This window comes from Thalia democratica, chromosome 5 (genome assembly GCF_965202585.1).
Source record: "Thalia democratica chromosome 5, ktThaDemo2.hap1.1, whole genome shotgun sequence".
NCBI lineage: Eukaryota > Metazoa > Chordata > Thaliacea > Salpida > Salpidae > Thalia > Thalia democratica.
In genome coordinates this window covers 62,797,818-62,811,388 of record NC_139169.1, presented here as the reverse complement: position 1 = coordinate 62,811,388, position 13,571 = coordinate 62,797,818, and the positions used below count along the sequence as shown (strand labels likewise).

At 28.8% G+C, this 13,571-nt stretch overlaps 1 protein-coding gene across 3 annotated transcripts; it reads left to right on the top strand.

The window, feature by feature from the left end:
- Window positions 1-141: 141 nt before the first annotated feature.
- LOC145837249 (transmembrane protease serine 9-like) lies at window positions 142-11,737 on the top strand. Of its 3 annotated transcripts, none has more exons than XM_082945042.1 (28): window positions 142-246; window positions 430-458; window positions 733-1,004; window positions 1,069-1,223; window positions 1,348-1,496; window positions 1,575-1,719; window positions 1,906-1,993; window positions 2,036-2,049; window positions 2,277-2,305; window positions 3,239-3,510; window positions 3,575-3,729; window positions 3,856-4,004; window positions 4,083-4,227; window positions 4,414-4,599; window positions 4,827-4,855; window positions 5,787-6,058; window positions 6,123-6,277; window positions 6,404-6,552; window positions 6,631-6,775; window positions 6,960-7,166; window positions 7,394-7,422; window positions 8,353-8,624; window positions 8,689-8,843; window positions 8,971-9,119; window positions 9,198-9,342; window positions 9,522-9,587; window positions 10,596-10,770; window positions 11,278-11,737. In XM_082945042.1, exons 1-28 carry the CDS (start codon window positions 198-200, stop codon window positions 11,420-11,422), a joined length of 3,930 nt encoding a protein of 1,309 aa, XP_082801168.1. In that variant the 5' UTR covers window positions 142-197; the 3' UTR covers window positions 11,423-11,737. The 3 variants fall into 3 exon arrangements, with proteins under 3 accessions (XP_082801168.1, XP_082801169.1, XP_082801167.1); XM_082945043.1 differs by having other exon boundaries at window positions 1,906-2,049; window positions 4,414-4,501; window positions 4,586-4,599; XM_082945041.1 differs by having other exon boundaries at window positions 1,906-2,049.
- Window positions 11,738-13,571: the final 1,834 nt, after the last annotated feature.

The following is a 13,571-nucleotide window of genomic DNA, read 5'->3' as shown; positions in this document are numbered from 1 at the left end:
TTTAATCGAATGCAATCAATCGACGAAAGGTTTTAATACTTTAGGTTTTCTCAAGTTAAACATGTTGTTGAATTTAAAACATATAATATTTTACAAAATATTTTGCTTTAACTTGTTGTAAAGTTTAAACATAATTATTACAGAACTTTTTATTAAATAACTGTAGTATTTGACAGACTACTTATATCAAAAATAAAATGAAACTGTTGTTAGTTCTTGCTATCATGTGGATAGCTATTGCTAAAGGTTAGTGCTAAAAAATATTTAATATTTACTTTCTATATGAAAAAGTAAACAGTTCTTTAAACATATAATAAAGTCTTAAACTAGTTTTTTTTGAAAAAATTATTAACATAAAATGATCTAAACCAAATATTTTACTTCAAACTGTTTGTTTTTTTTTCATTATTTAATTTCAATAAACAACAGGAAAACAATGCGGAAAAGCGAAGACAAAGGTTAGATAAGTTACATTACATCATTTTAGAAAATAGTGTTCATTACTTGAAATTTATACAGTTAAAAGTACGAACTTGGATAAGATGTTTTTTAAAACTTTTATTAACAATAATTATTCAGAAAATTCTATTCTGTTTTACTTAGTTATTAATCGTTCAAATTAGAAAGAAATTGTTGAACACAGTTTAGAATGAAAATTAAGAGTATAAACCAAATCCGGTACATGTAGAATTAGGAGAACCATTGATTAGTTAAAAAAAAACTAACTATTAGGTTCACCATAGAATAATCGGAGGTGAAAAAGCAGACGACCATGAATTTCCATTCGCTGCAGCTCTCATTAGGGAATATAGCTCAGGAGACTGGCAATTTTGTGGCGGTTCAGTGATTAGTGATAGATACATTCTTACCGCAGCACATTGTGTAGTTGGTATTACCGGGTTAGAACGATATAAAGTAAGAGTTGGTTCCAATGACAAATATGAAGGAGGAAAGGAAATGTACATCGCAGAAATAATCATTCACGAAAAATACAACTCTAACGAGTAAGTATAGATTAATAGACTAATTGCAATAATTGTTATAACTAACTTTAAACAAATACTTTAGAGTTAGAGAGGGATATGATGTTGCATTACTGAAAACAAAGAAAACAATTTTATTCGACGACAATGTGTACAATGTATGCCTGGCAGAACATGATTTTGATTTATCAAAATATTATACAGGCAACGACTGCGTTGTAGCCGGTTGGGGAGTAACAGGTTAGATTTATTGTAGCTTCAGTACTCACTTGTGTATGATGACATTATAAACGTTTTGGTTTAAAATTCCGAGGAAAAATTACATATCCTGATTAAGATAATAAATTATATTTTGTTAACTCAGACACCGACGACGGAATATTATCTGATGAACTTATGAAGGTTGAAGTTCCAATCATACCTCGGGACAAGTGCTCTCAAGCACTCACAGGATTTAACCTGACTAATCAAATCTGCGCGGGATTAGATGAAGGCGGCAAAGATTCATGCCAAGTAAGATACATAGCTTTATTTACAACAGGATCAAACTATGAGGTGTAAAAAGTTGTTTTACTAACGACAAATTTTCAGGGTGACTCAGGCGGTTTTTTGGTTTGTCCGGTTGGAAGTTCTTATGTTCAAGTCGGTGTTGTCTCATGGGGATACGGATGTGCCGTAGCAGGTTACCCTGGTGTTTACGCAAATGTCATGGAAGTGAATGGATGGATTGAAGAAAGTTAGTCAAATATTTTATCTGTCATATTGCAAAAAAAGTACTAAAATTGTATAATTTTATACTGTATTTCTAATAAAATTGGTTTCTCTAACAGTAATTAATCGTAGCGTATTCAAAAAACATTACTATGTTTCAGATAGAAATTAAAAACAACAAGTTTTTAAATTGATGATAACTGTATTTTAGAAACTGGTTTGGAAATTGGAGGAAACGATAGTGATAGTTCAACTGACGACAGTGGTGACAATACAGACGACAGTGGTGACAATACAGATGACAGTGGTGACAATACAGACGACAGTGGTGACAATACAGAAGACAATGGCAACGGTAAAAATAATGTTTGATAAAAACTTTTTATTCTTAATTTATTACTTTAGGATATTTTCTAAAGTTAGTAGTAATAAACTGAAAACTAAAAAAATTCAGTAGAATATTAAAAAACGAACATTTAAACAAATTATTGGTAAAAGTTTGATAAAATGCTGTTTTATATTTAAGGAGAATAGCTTACGTACCAATTGGTGCTTTTGTTTAAAATTTATATTATTTTACAGAAACAACTTGTGGAAAATCCCGAACTAAGGTAAGTAATGTTATACTCAGTAAAAAAAAAAACTTAGGTTCAAACTTCAAACAACTAAGTATACTTTTTATTCTTAAAATTAGTTTACTTTCACTTTATAATGATAAAATAGCTTTGTAAAAACTATTTAATTGTTTTCGTTTGTTCATATTCTGTCAGTAAATACTATTGATAACTTAGTAGAATCAGCAATAAAGATAGATATTTATAAAAACTAAGTAACCAAGCCATTTTTGTACTTGAAATATGTTTGTTTATAAATTAGAATGATTGAAAGAACAAGCTTACATATATCTTAATTTTTATAATATTTGAACAAAAAAAAAATTAAATGAAACTTGGTAATGTAAAATAAAAATTATAGATATAGTTTCTCAACGTTAGACTAAAATCAAGTTTGTCTTTTTTAAGAGTTTGTCATAGACAAACTTAACTTCAGAATTTATGCTGCTTATTAAAAAATTATTTCTAAATGAACAATTACACATTTATATAATCTACAAATTTTGGACAATGCTTTTTTTATTGAAGTAGAAATAGATTTAATAAAGTAATACAACCAAACACTACGTATCTAGCATAAATAAAGTAAAAAATAGTAATTCTCGACCATAAAGTTGTATTTTGCAATGATATGCTTTAAAATTTCTTTTTGTTGACAGTTAATTTTCAATCTTTCAAAATAACAAAATTTGGTTAAACTATTACCATTTTAATCATCTTGCGCCAACTTTTGTCAAAATAGAGTTTGTAAATTAGATTTTAAGCTTAAAATGCACAAGAATCTCGGCTATATTGACAAAGGTTTTTGAAAAAAAAAAATTTGAACTGCTACGGCTCACAGTGTGCCATAATTAGCAACTCGTAATTACTTTAAAAACTAGTTTGCTATTTAATTTCAACAAGTTAATTTCAACTTTATACTCAATTTAGGTTCACCATAGAATAATCGGAGGTGAAAAAGCTGACGACCATGAATTTCCATTCGCTGCAGCTCTCATTAGGGAATATAGCTCAGGAGACTGGCAATTTTGTGGCGGTTCAGTGATTAGTGATAGATACATTCTTACCGCAGCACATTGTGTAGTTGGTATTACCGGGTTAGCACGATATAAAGTAAGAGTTGGTTCCAATGACAAATATGAAGGAGGAAAGGAAATGTACATCGCAGAAATAATCATTCACGAAAAATACAACTCTAACGAGTAAGTATAGATTTATAGACCATTTAAAATAACTACTGTTACTTATCAAAACATAATACTTTAGGGTTAGAGAGGGGTACGATGTTGCATTACTGAAAACAAAGGAAAAAATTTTATTCGACGACAATGTGTACAATGTATGCCTGGCAGAACATGACTTTGATTTATCAAAATATTATACAGGCAACGACTGCGTTGTAGCCGGTTGGGGAGTAACAGGTTAGATTTATTGTAGCTTTTTAGTACTGATTTGTGTATGATGACATTATATACGTTTTGGTTTAAAATGCCGAGGAAAAATTACATATCCTGATTAAGATAATAAATTATATTTTGTTAACTCAGACACCGACGACGGAATATTATCTGATGAACTTATGAAGGTTGAAGTTCCAATCATACCTCGGGACAAGTGCTCTCAAGCACTCACAGGATTTAACCTGACTAATCAAATCTGCGCGGGATTAGATGAAGGCGGCAAAGATTCATGCCAAGTAAGATACATAGCTTTATTTACAACAGGATCAAACTATGAGGTGTAAAAAGTTGTTTTACTAACGACAAATTTTCAGGGTGACTCAGGCGGTTTTTTGGTTTGTCCGGTTGGAAGTTCTTATGTTCAAGTCGGTGTTGTCTCATGGGGATACGGATGTGCCGTAGCAGGTTACCCTGGAGTTTACGCAAATGTCATGGAAGTGAATGGATGGATTGAAGAAAGTTAGTCAAATATTTTATCTGTCATATTGCAAAAAAAGTACTAAAATTGTATAATTTTATACTGTATTTCTAATAAAATTGGTTTCTCTAACAGTAATTAATCGTAGCGTATTCAAAAAACATTACTAAGTTTCAGATAGAAATTAAAAACAACAAGTTTTTAAATTGATGATAACTGTATTTTAGAAACTGGTTTGGAAATTGGAGGAAACGATAGTGATAGTTCAACTGACGACAGTGGTGACAATACAGACGACAGTGGTGACAATACAGACGACAGTGGTGACAATACAGATGACAGTGGTGACAATACAGACGACAGTGGTGACAATACAGATGACAGTGGTGACAATACAGAAGACAATGGCAACGGTAAAAATAATGTTTGATAAAAACTTTTTGTTTTTAACTTATAACTTTAAGATATTTTCTAAAGCTAGTAGTAACAAACTGAAATCTAAAAAAAATCAATAGAAAATTAAAGAACAAACATCTAAACAAATTATTGGTAAAAATTTGAAAAAAAACTGTTTTATAATTAAGGAGAATAGCTTACGTACCAATTGGTGCTTTTGTTTAAAATTTATATTATTTTACAGAAACAACTTGTGGAAAATCCCGAACTAAGGTAAGTAATGTTATATTCAGTAAAAATAGAAATCTTACATTTAAACTATAAACTACTAAGTATATTATTTAATTTTTAATCTAGTTTACTTTCACTTTATAATGATAAAATAGCTTTATAAAAACTATTGAGTTGTTTTCGTTTGTTCATATTCTGTCAGTAAAATATTATTGTTAACTTAGTATATTCAGCAATAATGATAAATATTTATAAAAACTAAGTAGCCAAGCCTTTTTTGTACTCGACATATGTTTGTTTAAAAATTAGAATGAACAAAAGAACACGTTTACAATAATCTTAATACTTATAATTTTTTAAACAAAAAAAAAATTAAATAAAACTTGGTAGTGTGAAATAAAAATTATAGATATAGTTTCTCAACGTTAGACTAAAATCAAGTTTGTCTTTTTTAATAGTTTGTCATAGACTAACTTAGCTTTAGAATTTATGCTGCTTATTAAAAAAAAATTGCTAAATGAACAGTTACACATTCATATAATCTATAACTGTTGCAAAATGTTTTTTTTTTATTGAAGTAGAAATAGGTTTTCAAAAGTAATACAACCAAACACTACGTATCTAGCATAAATAAAGTAACAAGTAGTAATTCTTGACCATAAAGTTGTATTTTGCAATGATCTATTTTAAATTTCTTTTTGTTGACAGTTAAGTAAAAAAATTTGGTTAAACTATTACCATTTTAATCACCTTGCGCCAACTAATATAACATTTGTCAAAATAGAATTCGTAAATTTGATTTTAAGCTTTAAATGCACAAGAATCTCGGCTATATTGACAAAAGTTTTTGAAAAAAAGTAATTTTGAACTGCTACGGCTCACAGTGTGGCATAATTAGCAACTCGTAATTACTTTAAAAACTAGTTTGCTAATTAATTTCAACAAGTTAATTTAAACTTTATACTCAATTTAGGTTCACCATAGAATAATCGGAGGTGAGAAAGCAGACGACCATGAATTTCCATTTGCTGCAGCTCTCATTAGGGAATATAGCTCAGGAGACTGGCAATTTTGTGGCGGTTCAGTGATTAGTGATAGATACATCCTTACCGCAGCACATTGTGTAGTTGGTATTACCGGGTTAGAACGATATAAAGTAAGAGTTGGTTCCAATGAAAAATATGAAGGAGGAAAGGAAATGTACATCGCAGAAATAATCATTCACGAAAAATACAACTCTAACGAGTAAGTATAAATTAATAGACCATTTAAAATAACTACTGTTACTTATCAAAACATAATAATTTAGGGTTAGAGAGGGATACGATGTTGCATTACTGAAAACAAAGAAAACAATTTTGTTCGACGACAATGTGTACAATGTATGCCTGGCAGAACATGATTTTGATTTATCAAAATATTATGCAGGCAACGACTGCGTTGTAGCTGGTTGGGGAGTAACAGGTTAGATTTATTGTAGCTTTTTAGTACTCACTTGTGTATGATGAAAACTATATACGTTTTGGTTTAAAATGCCGAGGAAAAACTACATCTCCTGACTAAATTTATAAATTAAATTTTTTAACTCAGACACCGACACGGGAATATTATCGAATGAACTTATGAAGGTTGAAGTTCCAATCATACCTCGGGACAAGTGCTCTCAAGCACTCACAGGATTTAACCTGACTAATCAAATCTGCGCGGGATTAGATGAAGGCGGCAAAGATTCATGCCAAGTAAGATACATAGCTTTGTTTACAACAGAATCAAACTTTGAGGTGTAAAAAGTTGTTTTACTAACGAAAAATTTTCAGGGTGACTCAGGCGGTTTTTTGGTTTGTCCTGTTGGAAGTTCTTATGTTCAAGTCGGTGTTGTCTCATGGGGATACGGATGTGCCGTAGCAGGTAACCCTGGAGTTTACGCAAATGTCATGGAAGTCAACGGATGGATTGAAGAAAGTTAGTCAAATATTTTATCTGTCATATTGTAAAAAGTACTAAAATTATAAAGTTTTATTTTGTATTTTTAACAAAATTGGTTTATCCAACAGTAATTAATCGTAGCGTATTCAAAAAACACTACTAAGTTTCAGATAGAAATTAAAAACAACAAGTTTTTAAATTGATGATAACTGTTTTTTAGAAACTGGTTTTGAAATTGGAGGAAACGGTAGTGATAGTTCAACTGACGACAGTGGTGACAATACAGACGACAGTGGTGACAATACAGACGACAGTGGTGACAATACAGACGACAGTGGTGACAATACAGACGACAGTGGTGACAATACAGATGACAGTGGTGACAATACAGATGACAGTGGTGACAATACAGACGACAATGGCAACGGTAAAAATAATGTTTGATAAAAACTTTTTGTTTTTAACTTATAACTTTAAGATATTTTCTAAAGCTAGTAGTAACAAACTGAAATCTAAAAAAAATCAATAGAAAATTAAAGAAGAAACATCTAAACAAATTATTGGTAAAAATTTGAAAAAAAACTGTTTTATAATTAAGGAGAATAGCTTACGTACCAATTGGTGCTTTTGTTTAAAATTTATATTATTTTACAGAAACAACTTGTGGAAAATCCCGAACTAAGGTAAGTAATGTTATACTCAGTAAAAACAGAAATCTTACATTTAAACTATAAACTACTAAGTATATTATTTAATTTTTAATCTAGTTTACTTTCACTTTATAATGATAAAATAGCTTTATAAAAACTATTGAGTTGTTTTCGTTTGTTCATATTCTGTCAGTAAAATATTATTGTTAACTTAGTATATTCAGCAATAATGATAAATATTTATAAAAATTAAGTAGCCAAGCCTTTTTTGTACTCGACATATGTTTGTTTATAAATTAGAATAATTAAAAGAACAGGTTTACATTTATCTTAATACTTATAATATTTGAAGAAAAAAAAAATTAAATAAAACTTGGTAATGCAAAATAAAAATTATAGATAGAGTTTCCTAATATTAGACTAAAATCAAGTTTGTCTTTTTTAAGAGTTTGTCATAGACAAACTTAGCTTTAGAATTTATGCTGCTTATTAAAATAATATTGCTAAATGAACAATTACACATTCATATAATCTACAAATTTTGGACAATGCTTTTTTTATTGAAGTAGAAATAGATTTAATAAAGTAATACAACCAAACACTACGTATCTAGCATAAATTAAGTAACAAGTAGTAATTCTTGACCATAAAGTTGTATTTTGCAATGATATATTTTTTAATTTTCTTTTCGTTGACAGTTAAATATAAAAATTCGGTTAAACTATTACCATTTTAATCACCTTGCGCCAACTAATATTACTTGTGTCAAAATAGAGTTTGTAAATTAGATTTTAAGCTTAAAATGCACAAGAATCTTGGCTATATTGACAAAGGTTTTTGAAAAAAAGTAATTTTGAAATGCTACGGCTCACAGTGTGCCATAATTAGCAACTCGTAATTACTTTAAAAACTAGTTTGCTATTTAATTTCAACAAGTTAAGTTAAACTTTATACTCAATTTAGGTCCACCATAGAATAATCGGAGGTGAGAAAGCTGAAGACCATGAATTTCCATTCGCTGCAGCTCTCATTAGGGAATATAGCTCAGGAGACTGGCAATTTTGTGGCGGTTCAGTGATTAGTGATAGATACATTCTTACCGCAGCACATTGTGTAGTTGGTATTACCGGGTTAGCACGATATAAAGTAAAAGTTGGTTCCAATGACAAATATGAAGGAGGAAAGGAAATGTACATCGCAGAAATAATCATTCACGAAAAATACAACTCTAACGAGTAAATTTAAATTAATAGACCATTTAAAATAACTAATGTTACTTATCAAAACATAAAAATTTAGGGTTAGAGAGGGATACGATGTTGCATTACTGAAAACAAAGAAAACAATTTTGTTCGACGACAATGTGTACAATGTATGCCTGGCAGAACATGACTTTGATTTATCAAAATATTATACAGGCAACGACTGCGTTGTAGCTGGTTGGGGAGTAACAGGTTAGATTTATTGTAGCTTTTTAGTACTCACTTGTGTATGATGAAAACTATATACGTTTTGGTTTAAAATGCCGAGGAGAAACTACATCTCCTGATTAAAGTTATAAATTATGTTTTGTTAACTCAGACACCGACGACGGAATATTATCTGATGAACTTATGAAGGTTGAAGTTCCAATCATACCTCGGGACAAGTGCTCTCAAGCACTCACAGGATTTAACCTGACTAATCAAATCTGCGCGGGATTAGATGAAGGCGGCAAAGATTCATGCCAAGTAAGATACATAGCTTTATTTACAACAGGATCAAACTGTGAGGTGTAAAAAGTTGATTTACTAACGACAAATTTTCAGGGTGACTCAGGCGGTTTTTTGATTTGTCCGGTTGGAAGTTCTTATGTTCAAGTCGGTGTTGTCTCATGGGGATACGGATGTGCTGTAGCAGGTTACCCTGGTGTTTACGCAAATGTCATGGAAGTCAACGAATGGATTAAAAATAGTTAGTCAAATACTTTATGCGTCATAAAAAAGAACTTCATTTGTACTAACATTCTTAAAAAATACTTTTTATTTCTTATAAATATTTTTTATTACATTAACTTCAATTTGTTTAAAAATTATAATTAAATTATTTTTTCTCTGAAACTGGATAAATTTAAAATCTAAACACTCGTTTAGAAATCAGTGAAGAAAATAGCGATGGTTCAACTGACGAAGATGGTGAAGATACAGACGATGTAGATGGTATGAAATCAGTTATTTTTATAATTTTCTAACAAACAGTTAATATATTAAAAATATAGTCATTTATATATTTGTATTTATAACTTTTTCTAAACTATTAAATTTTAAGTATGGCTAAAATTTTGTGCAATTTATTTTTTTTGTTAGTAAACAACACATCCAAATTTTTTTTTGTTTAAAGTAAAAACCAAATGAGCTTTCTGACCGAAGTTTTTTAAAGTTTTTTATCACGTTGTAGATTTTACAACCGAAGACAAGTTAGTAGAGAAAAAAACGTGACTATTTACCACGACGCTGCTAAGTAAAACTTCCTGTTAAAACTTTAAATATTTCCTTTTTCACAAAATGATCGTGAGAAGTTACTTTAATATAAACTTTGACACGTTATTTTATCCCATTTTATTTTTTTATACATATATAACACTTTTTATTTCTTCTTGTAAGTATAGTTATATCAAAAAGCAATCATCAACACTTTTGTTTGTTTTTATCAGTTTTCTTCGGTAGCAACCAAAAAACACATAAGGTACGAAAGTTTATATACATCAACTACAATTTCAAACGCACTGTTACTGTTAGTTTTTTTGCGATCGAAAGTTTACTTGGGTCTTTTCGGGGAACATGTTGTTGTAATTTTTGTTTGGTTGTTTCTTTATATAAAGAAAGTTTCTTCATCAACAAAATAACCACTTCTGCCCGTTTGAATTAATTAAATCCTGACCTATTTTCGGATAACATATTCCAAGTGGTCTACCGGATCCAGCTTCAAAAATTAGTACGCAGCTCGATGCAGATAGTAGTGAAGACAGCCAATATCCGGTCGACTCCGGATCCGGATAGTGGATCCGGTAGATCATTGTTTCTCAACTTGTAAACACAGCGTTATTTTTTAACTTTTTTTACTATACAAAATTAAAGTTTATCATCTAATGAATAAGTCTTCAATTTTTACGATAGTTTAGTTCGAAAATATAGCGATTTTAATTTGAAACAATTGCTTTGTGACAGACTGCACGCTTGTTTCTAATTTTATGGACGTTATGAACACAAACAATTGGAAATTCGATCTAGTAACAGTCGGTTATGCTCTTAACAGAGGAAACATCAACATCCCCAATTTTAGAAAAAAATGCAAAAGGAAAACCATCAAAATAGAAGTTAGGGATGCTGCGACACAAGAATTGTGAGTTTAATGTTGTTTTTATTGTCTATTTAAGTTGGCAATCAAGTGCTTAGCAGTTTATATTCACAAAAATTGCTCATCATTACTGCTGGTTCTTACCTTTTAAAAAGCAGTTCCTTATGATACTTATGAGGTAATGTTTTTATTTTGTTTTAATTACACTATAAAAAGTATTATACTTTACTTGTATTAACAGAAAGAGTATAAAAGCTTTTGGAAGCTTAGATTTTAGTTAAAGTATTAAGCAAAAGCTAGTTATGCTTACTTTTTTAATTACCTCCTAAGAATTTTAAATTTTATGAAACACTAAAAAAATGAACATGATCAATCGGTGATCTTTATTTTTTTTTACAGACATTATCATCTAAAATTAAACGTAAAAAACCAATTTTACTGCTTTGTTTAGTTTTAAAAAAATTAAACTAGTTTAACAAAAATTTAGTACACTTCATTAACTTTTCTTTTAATAAAAAAAATTGTTTATAAAACTGACAATTTTATTTCAAGGACACCAGAAATGCAAGGCATTGAATTTAGAAAGCAAAATCACAACACCGATAAGTTATACAAATGTTTCCACTATCTCAACGACGGTGAATGTCCAAAACAAGTGACTAGAGTTAAGTGCGAGAAAAAGAATTGCATAAATTAAAGGCAAAAGTTGATTGTTTGAATATACTTTTAGTAGTTGTTTCAACCTTTTAAAGAGTTATACATTTTATTTTTCTTTAATTATTGGTTTCTTCGTTTAATGTGTTTAAATACATACAAAATTACAAGTTTTGAATACAGTTCTAGTATATTTACTTGCTTATATAGTCAAACAAAACGCATATACTTTTTTACTTTAGCCATTATCTTTTCTTTAACACCTTTACTAATTGCGTAATTGTTTGTGAAATTATAATTTTTTGTTTAACTTTTATATCATGAAACATTTTGAAAATAAAATTGAAAATAAAATTTATTTCCTACTTCAAAAAACTATTTGCAAAAATAACTTTTACATAAGATTTTCTTTAAACAAGTTGGCTTTAATTGAAATCACACTTATTACACAAAAAATAAAAGTAACAATAACAACTTTTCTCTTTATTGTTAAAATGTTTTCTTAAAATAGCTTTTATAAGTTTTATAACTATTTTATATTACTTAACTACCATATCAAGCTAAGTATAAAGTTTGTATAAAAAAACTTTCCTAGAATAAGTATTTTACAAAAACAATTTACTTAGTTCACTAAAACAGTTTTGATCACTAACAATAAGTCATTATGAAATATATTGCACGCTAAAACAAGTTTATTGCACATCTGCAGAAACGTATACTTATGTGCGAAAAACTTGATTTTATTTATTTAAGCTTAAAAAGATTCTGCTTTCTTAGCTTTTAGTATTCATTTATACTTAGTTATACACTCCTTAAAGATAATTTTGAAATAAATGTACTGTTTAGCACTTTTAGTGTCGTAAAAACTAAATGAGTTAAAAACATCTAAACTGTATACATTTAGCGCATTAAAGATTTAATTTGTCAAAAAGCTGCATTGCAAAATTGATTTTAATGAAATCTGCAGCTTTTTCTTCAAAATTCAAAATCATAAAACTTTATGTTACAAAAATCTAAAAATTGTCTAAAATGTTTATAAATAGTTTACTACCGAAACAAAAGTATAAATTATTATAGTTTTAAATTATTTGATCTTACTCTATTTGTTAATTTTAATACCTTGTAAAATGTGCTCTGTATCAGGGATTGAAAAACTGCAGAGTCTATATGTAAATTTAGTTTTATATCTAAATGCATAGTTGTTTATTTATCCAACTATGTCAATGTAATCAATTTAAAGTTTTTATTATAAAAATTTACTTTATTTTTAATTTAAACACTAACATACTTTCTAAGTTGTTCTTTTTTTTTAATAAGCTTGCTTTTTTGATTTAGAATGAAATTTTATCAGTTTGTGTAAGTTTTGTACTTTGTTCAAGATGTCCAAAAACGTTAAATTTATTTTACTTGACAATTAGTTTACTATAACAAATATCGGTAAAAGTTTTTTTTAAGTAATAGTAAGTCAAACCGCAAACCAAATACAAAACTAATCTAATTACAGGTCAAATATAAAAAGTGTAAAAAATTTTAAACCAGTGAACAACTACTAGTACCACAGGTGACCTTGTCTTTACAGCGTTTAAAGCCTCTATAGTTTGGTAATTTGAACATTTATCGAATGTTACTATTTTGTTTTTGATCACCGCTTAATGTCGTCGGTGAGCTATCATAGATAAAATTGTTTGATAAGTTGTCTACGCATTATCAGCAATTTTATAGTGTAATAATCTATATATTTTATTTACTGTTTATAATAAGTAAGAAAGTAGTTACAAACCTTTAGTTAATAAACACGTCTTGACAAAAAATTTGTATACATCTTATGCTACACTAGATTAATACAAAATCTTATGATCTATGATCACCTTTATAAATAATATAACTTCGGTTGTATTCGTTTTTGTAAAAGCGGTTTATTTTAGGTCTTGTCTAAAAATAAACTAACTAATAGAAATTTACTTTTATTTTTAAGTATTTAAATGCGGTTTGTTTTAACATTAACGGAAACTAGTTTATATACATACAACATGCATAACACCAGGGACAATATGTGGGTAGGAACACTGGATCTGTTTTTCCTCCTAGTCAAAAGTAAAAAGAACAAAAAAAAAGTTTAAGAATAATTTTTGTTTTTACTTTTTTCAATAAATTAAATGATTAATTTGTTAAATTTTGTTACATTCGACCTT

Bases quoted from the DNA above. Each gene is read 5' to 3' on its own strand.
- LOC145837249 (XM_082945041.1), top strand. From the start codon at position 198: ATGAAACTGTTGTTAGTTCTTGCTATCATGTGGATAGCTATTGCTAAA. The intron at 3,730-3,855 runs GTTAGATTTATT...TTGTTAACTCAG, and splicing joins AGCCGGTTGGGGAGTAACAG to ACACCGACGACGGAATATTA. The intron at 6,776-6,959 runs GTTAGTCAAATA...ACTGTTTTTTAG, and splicing joins CAACGGATGGATTGAAGAAA to AAACTGGTTTTGAAATTGGA.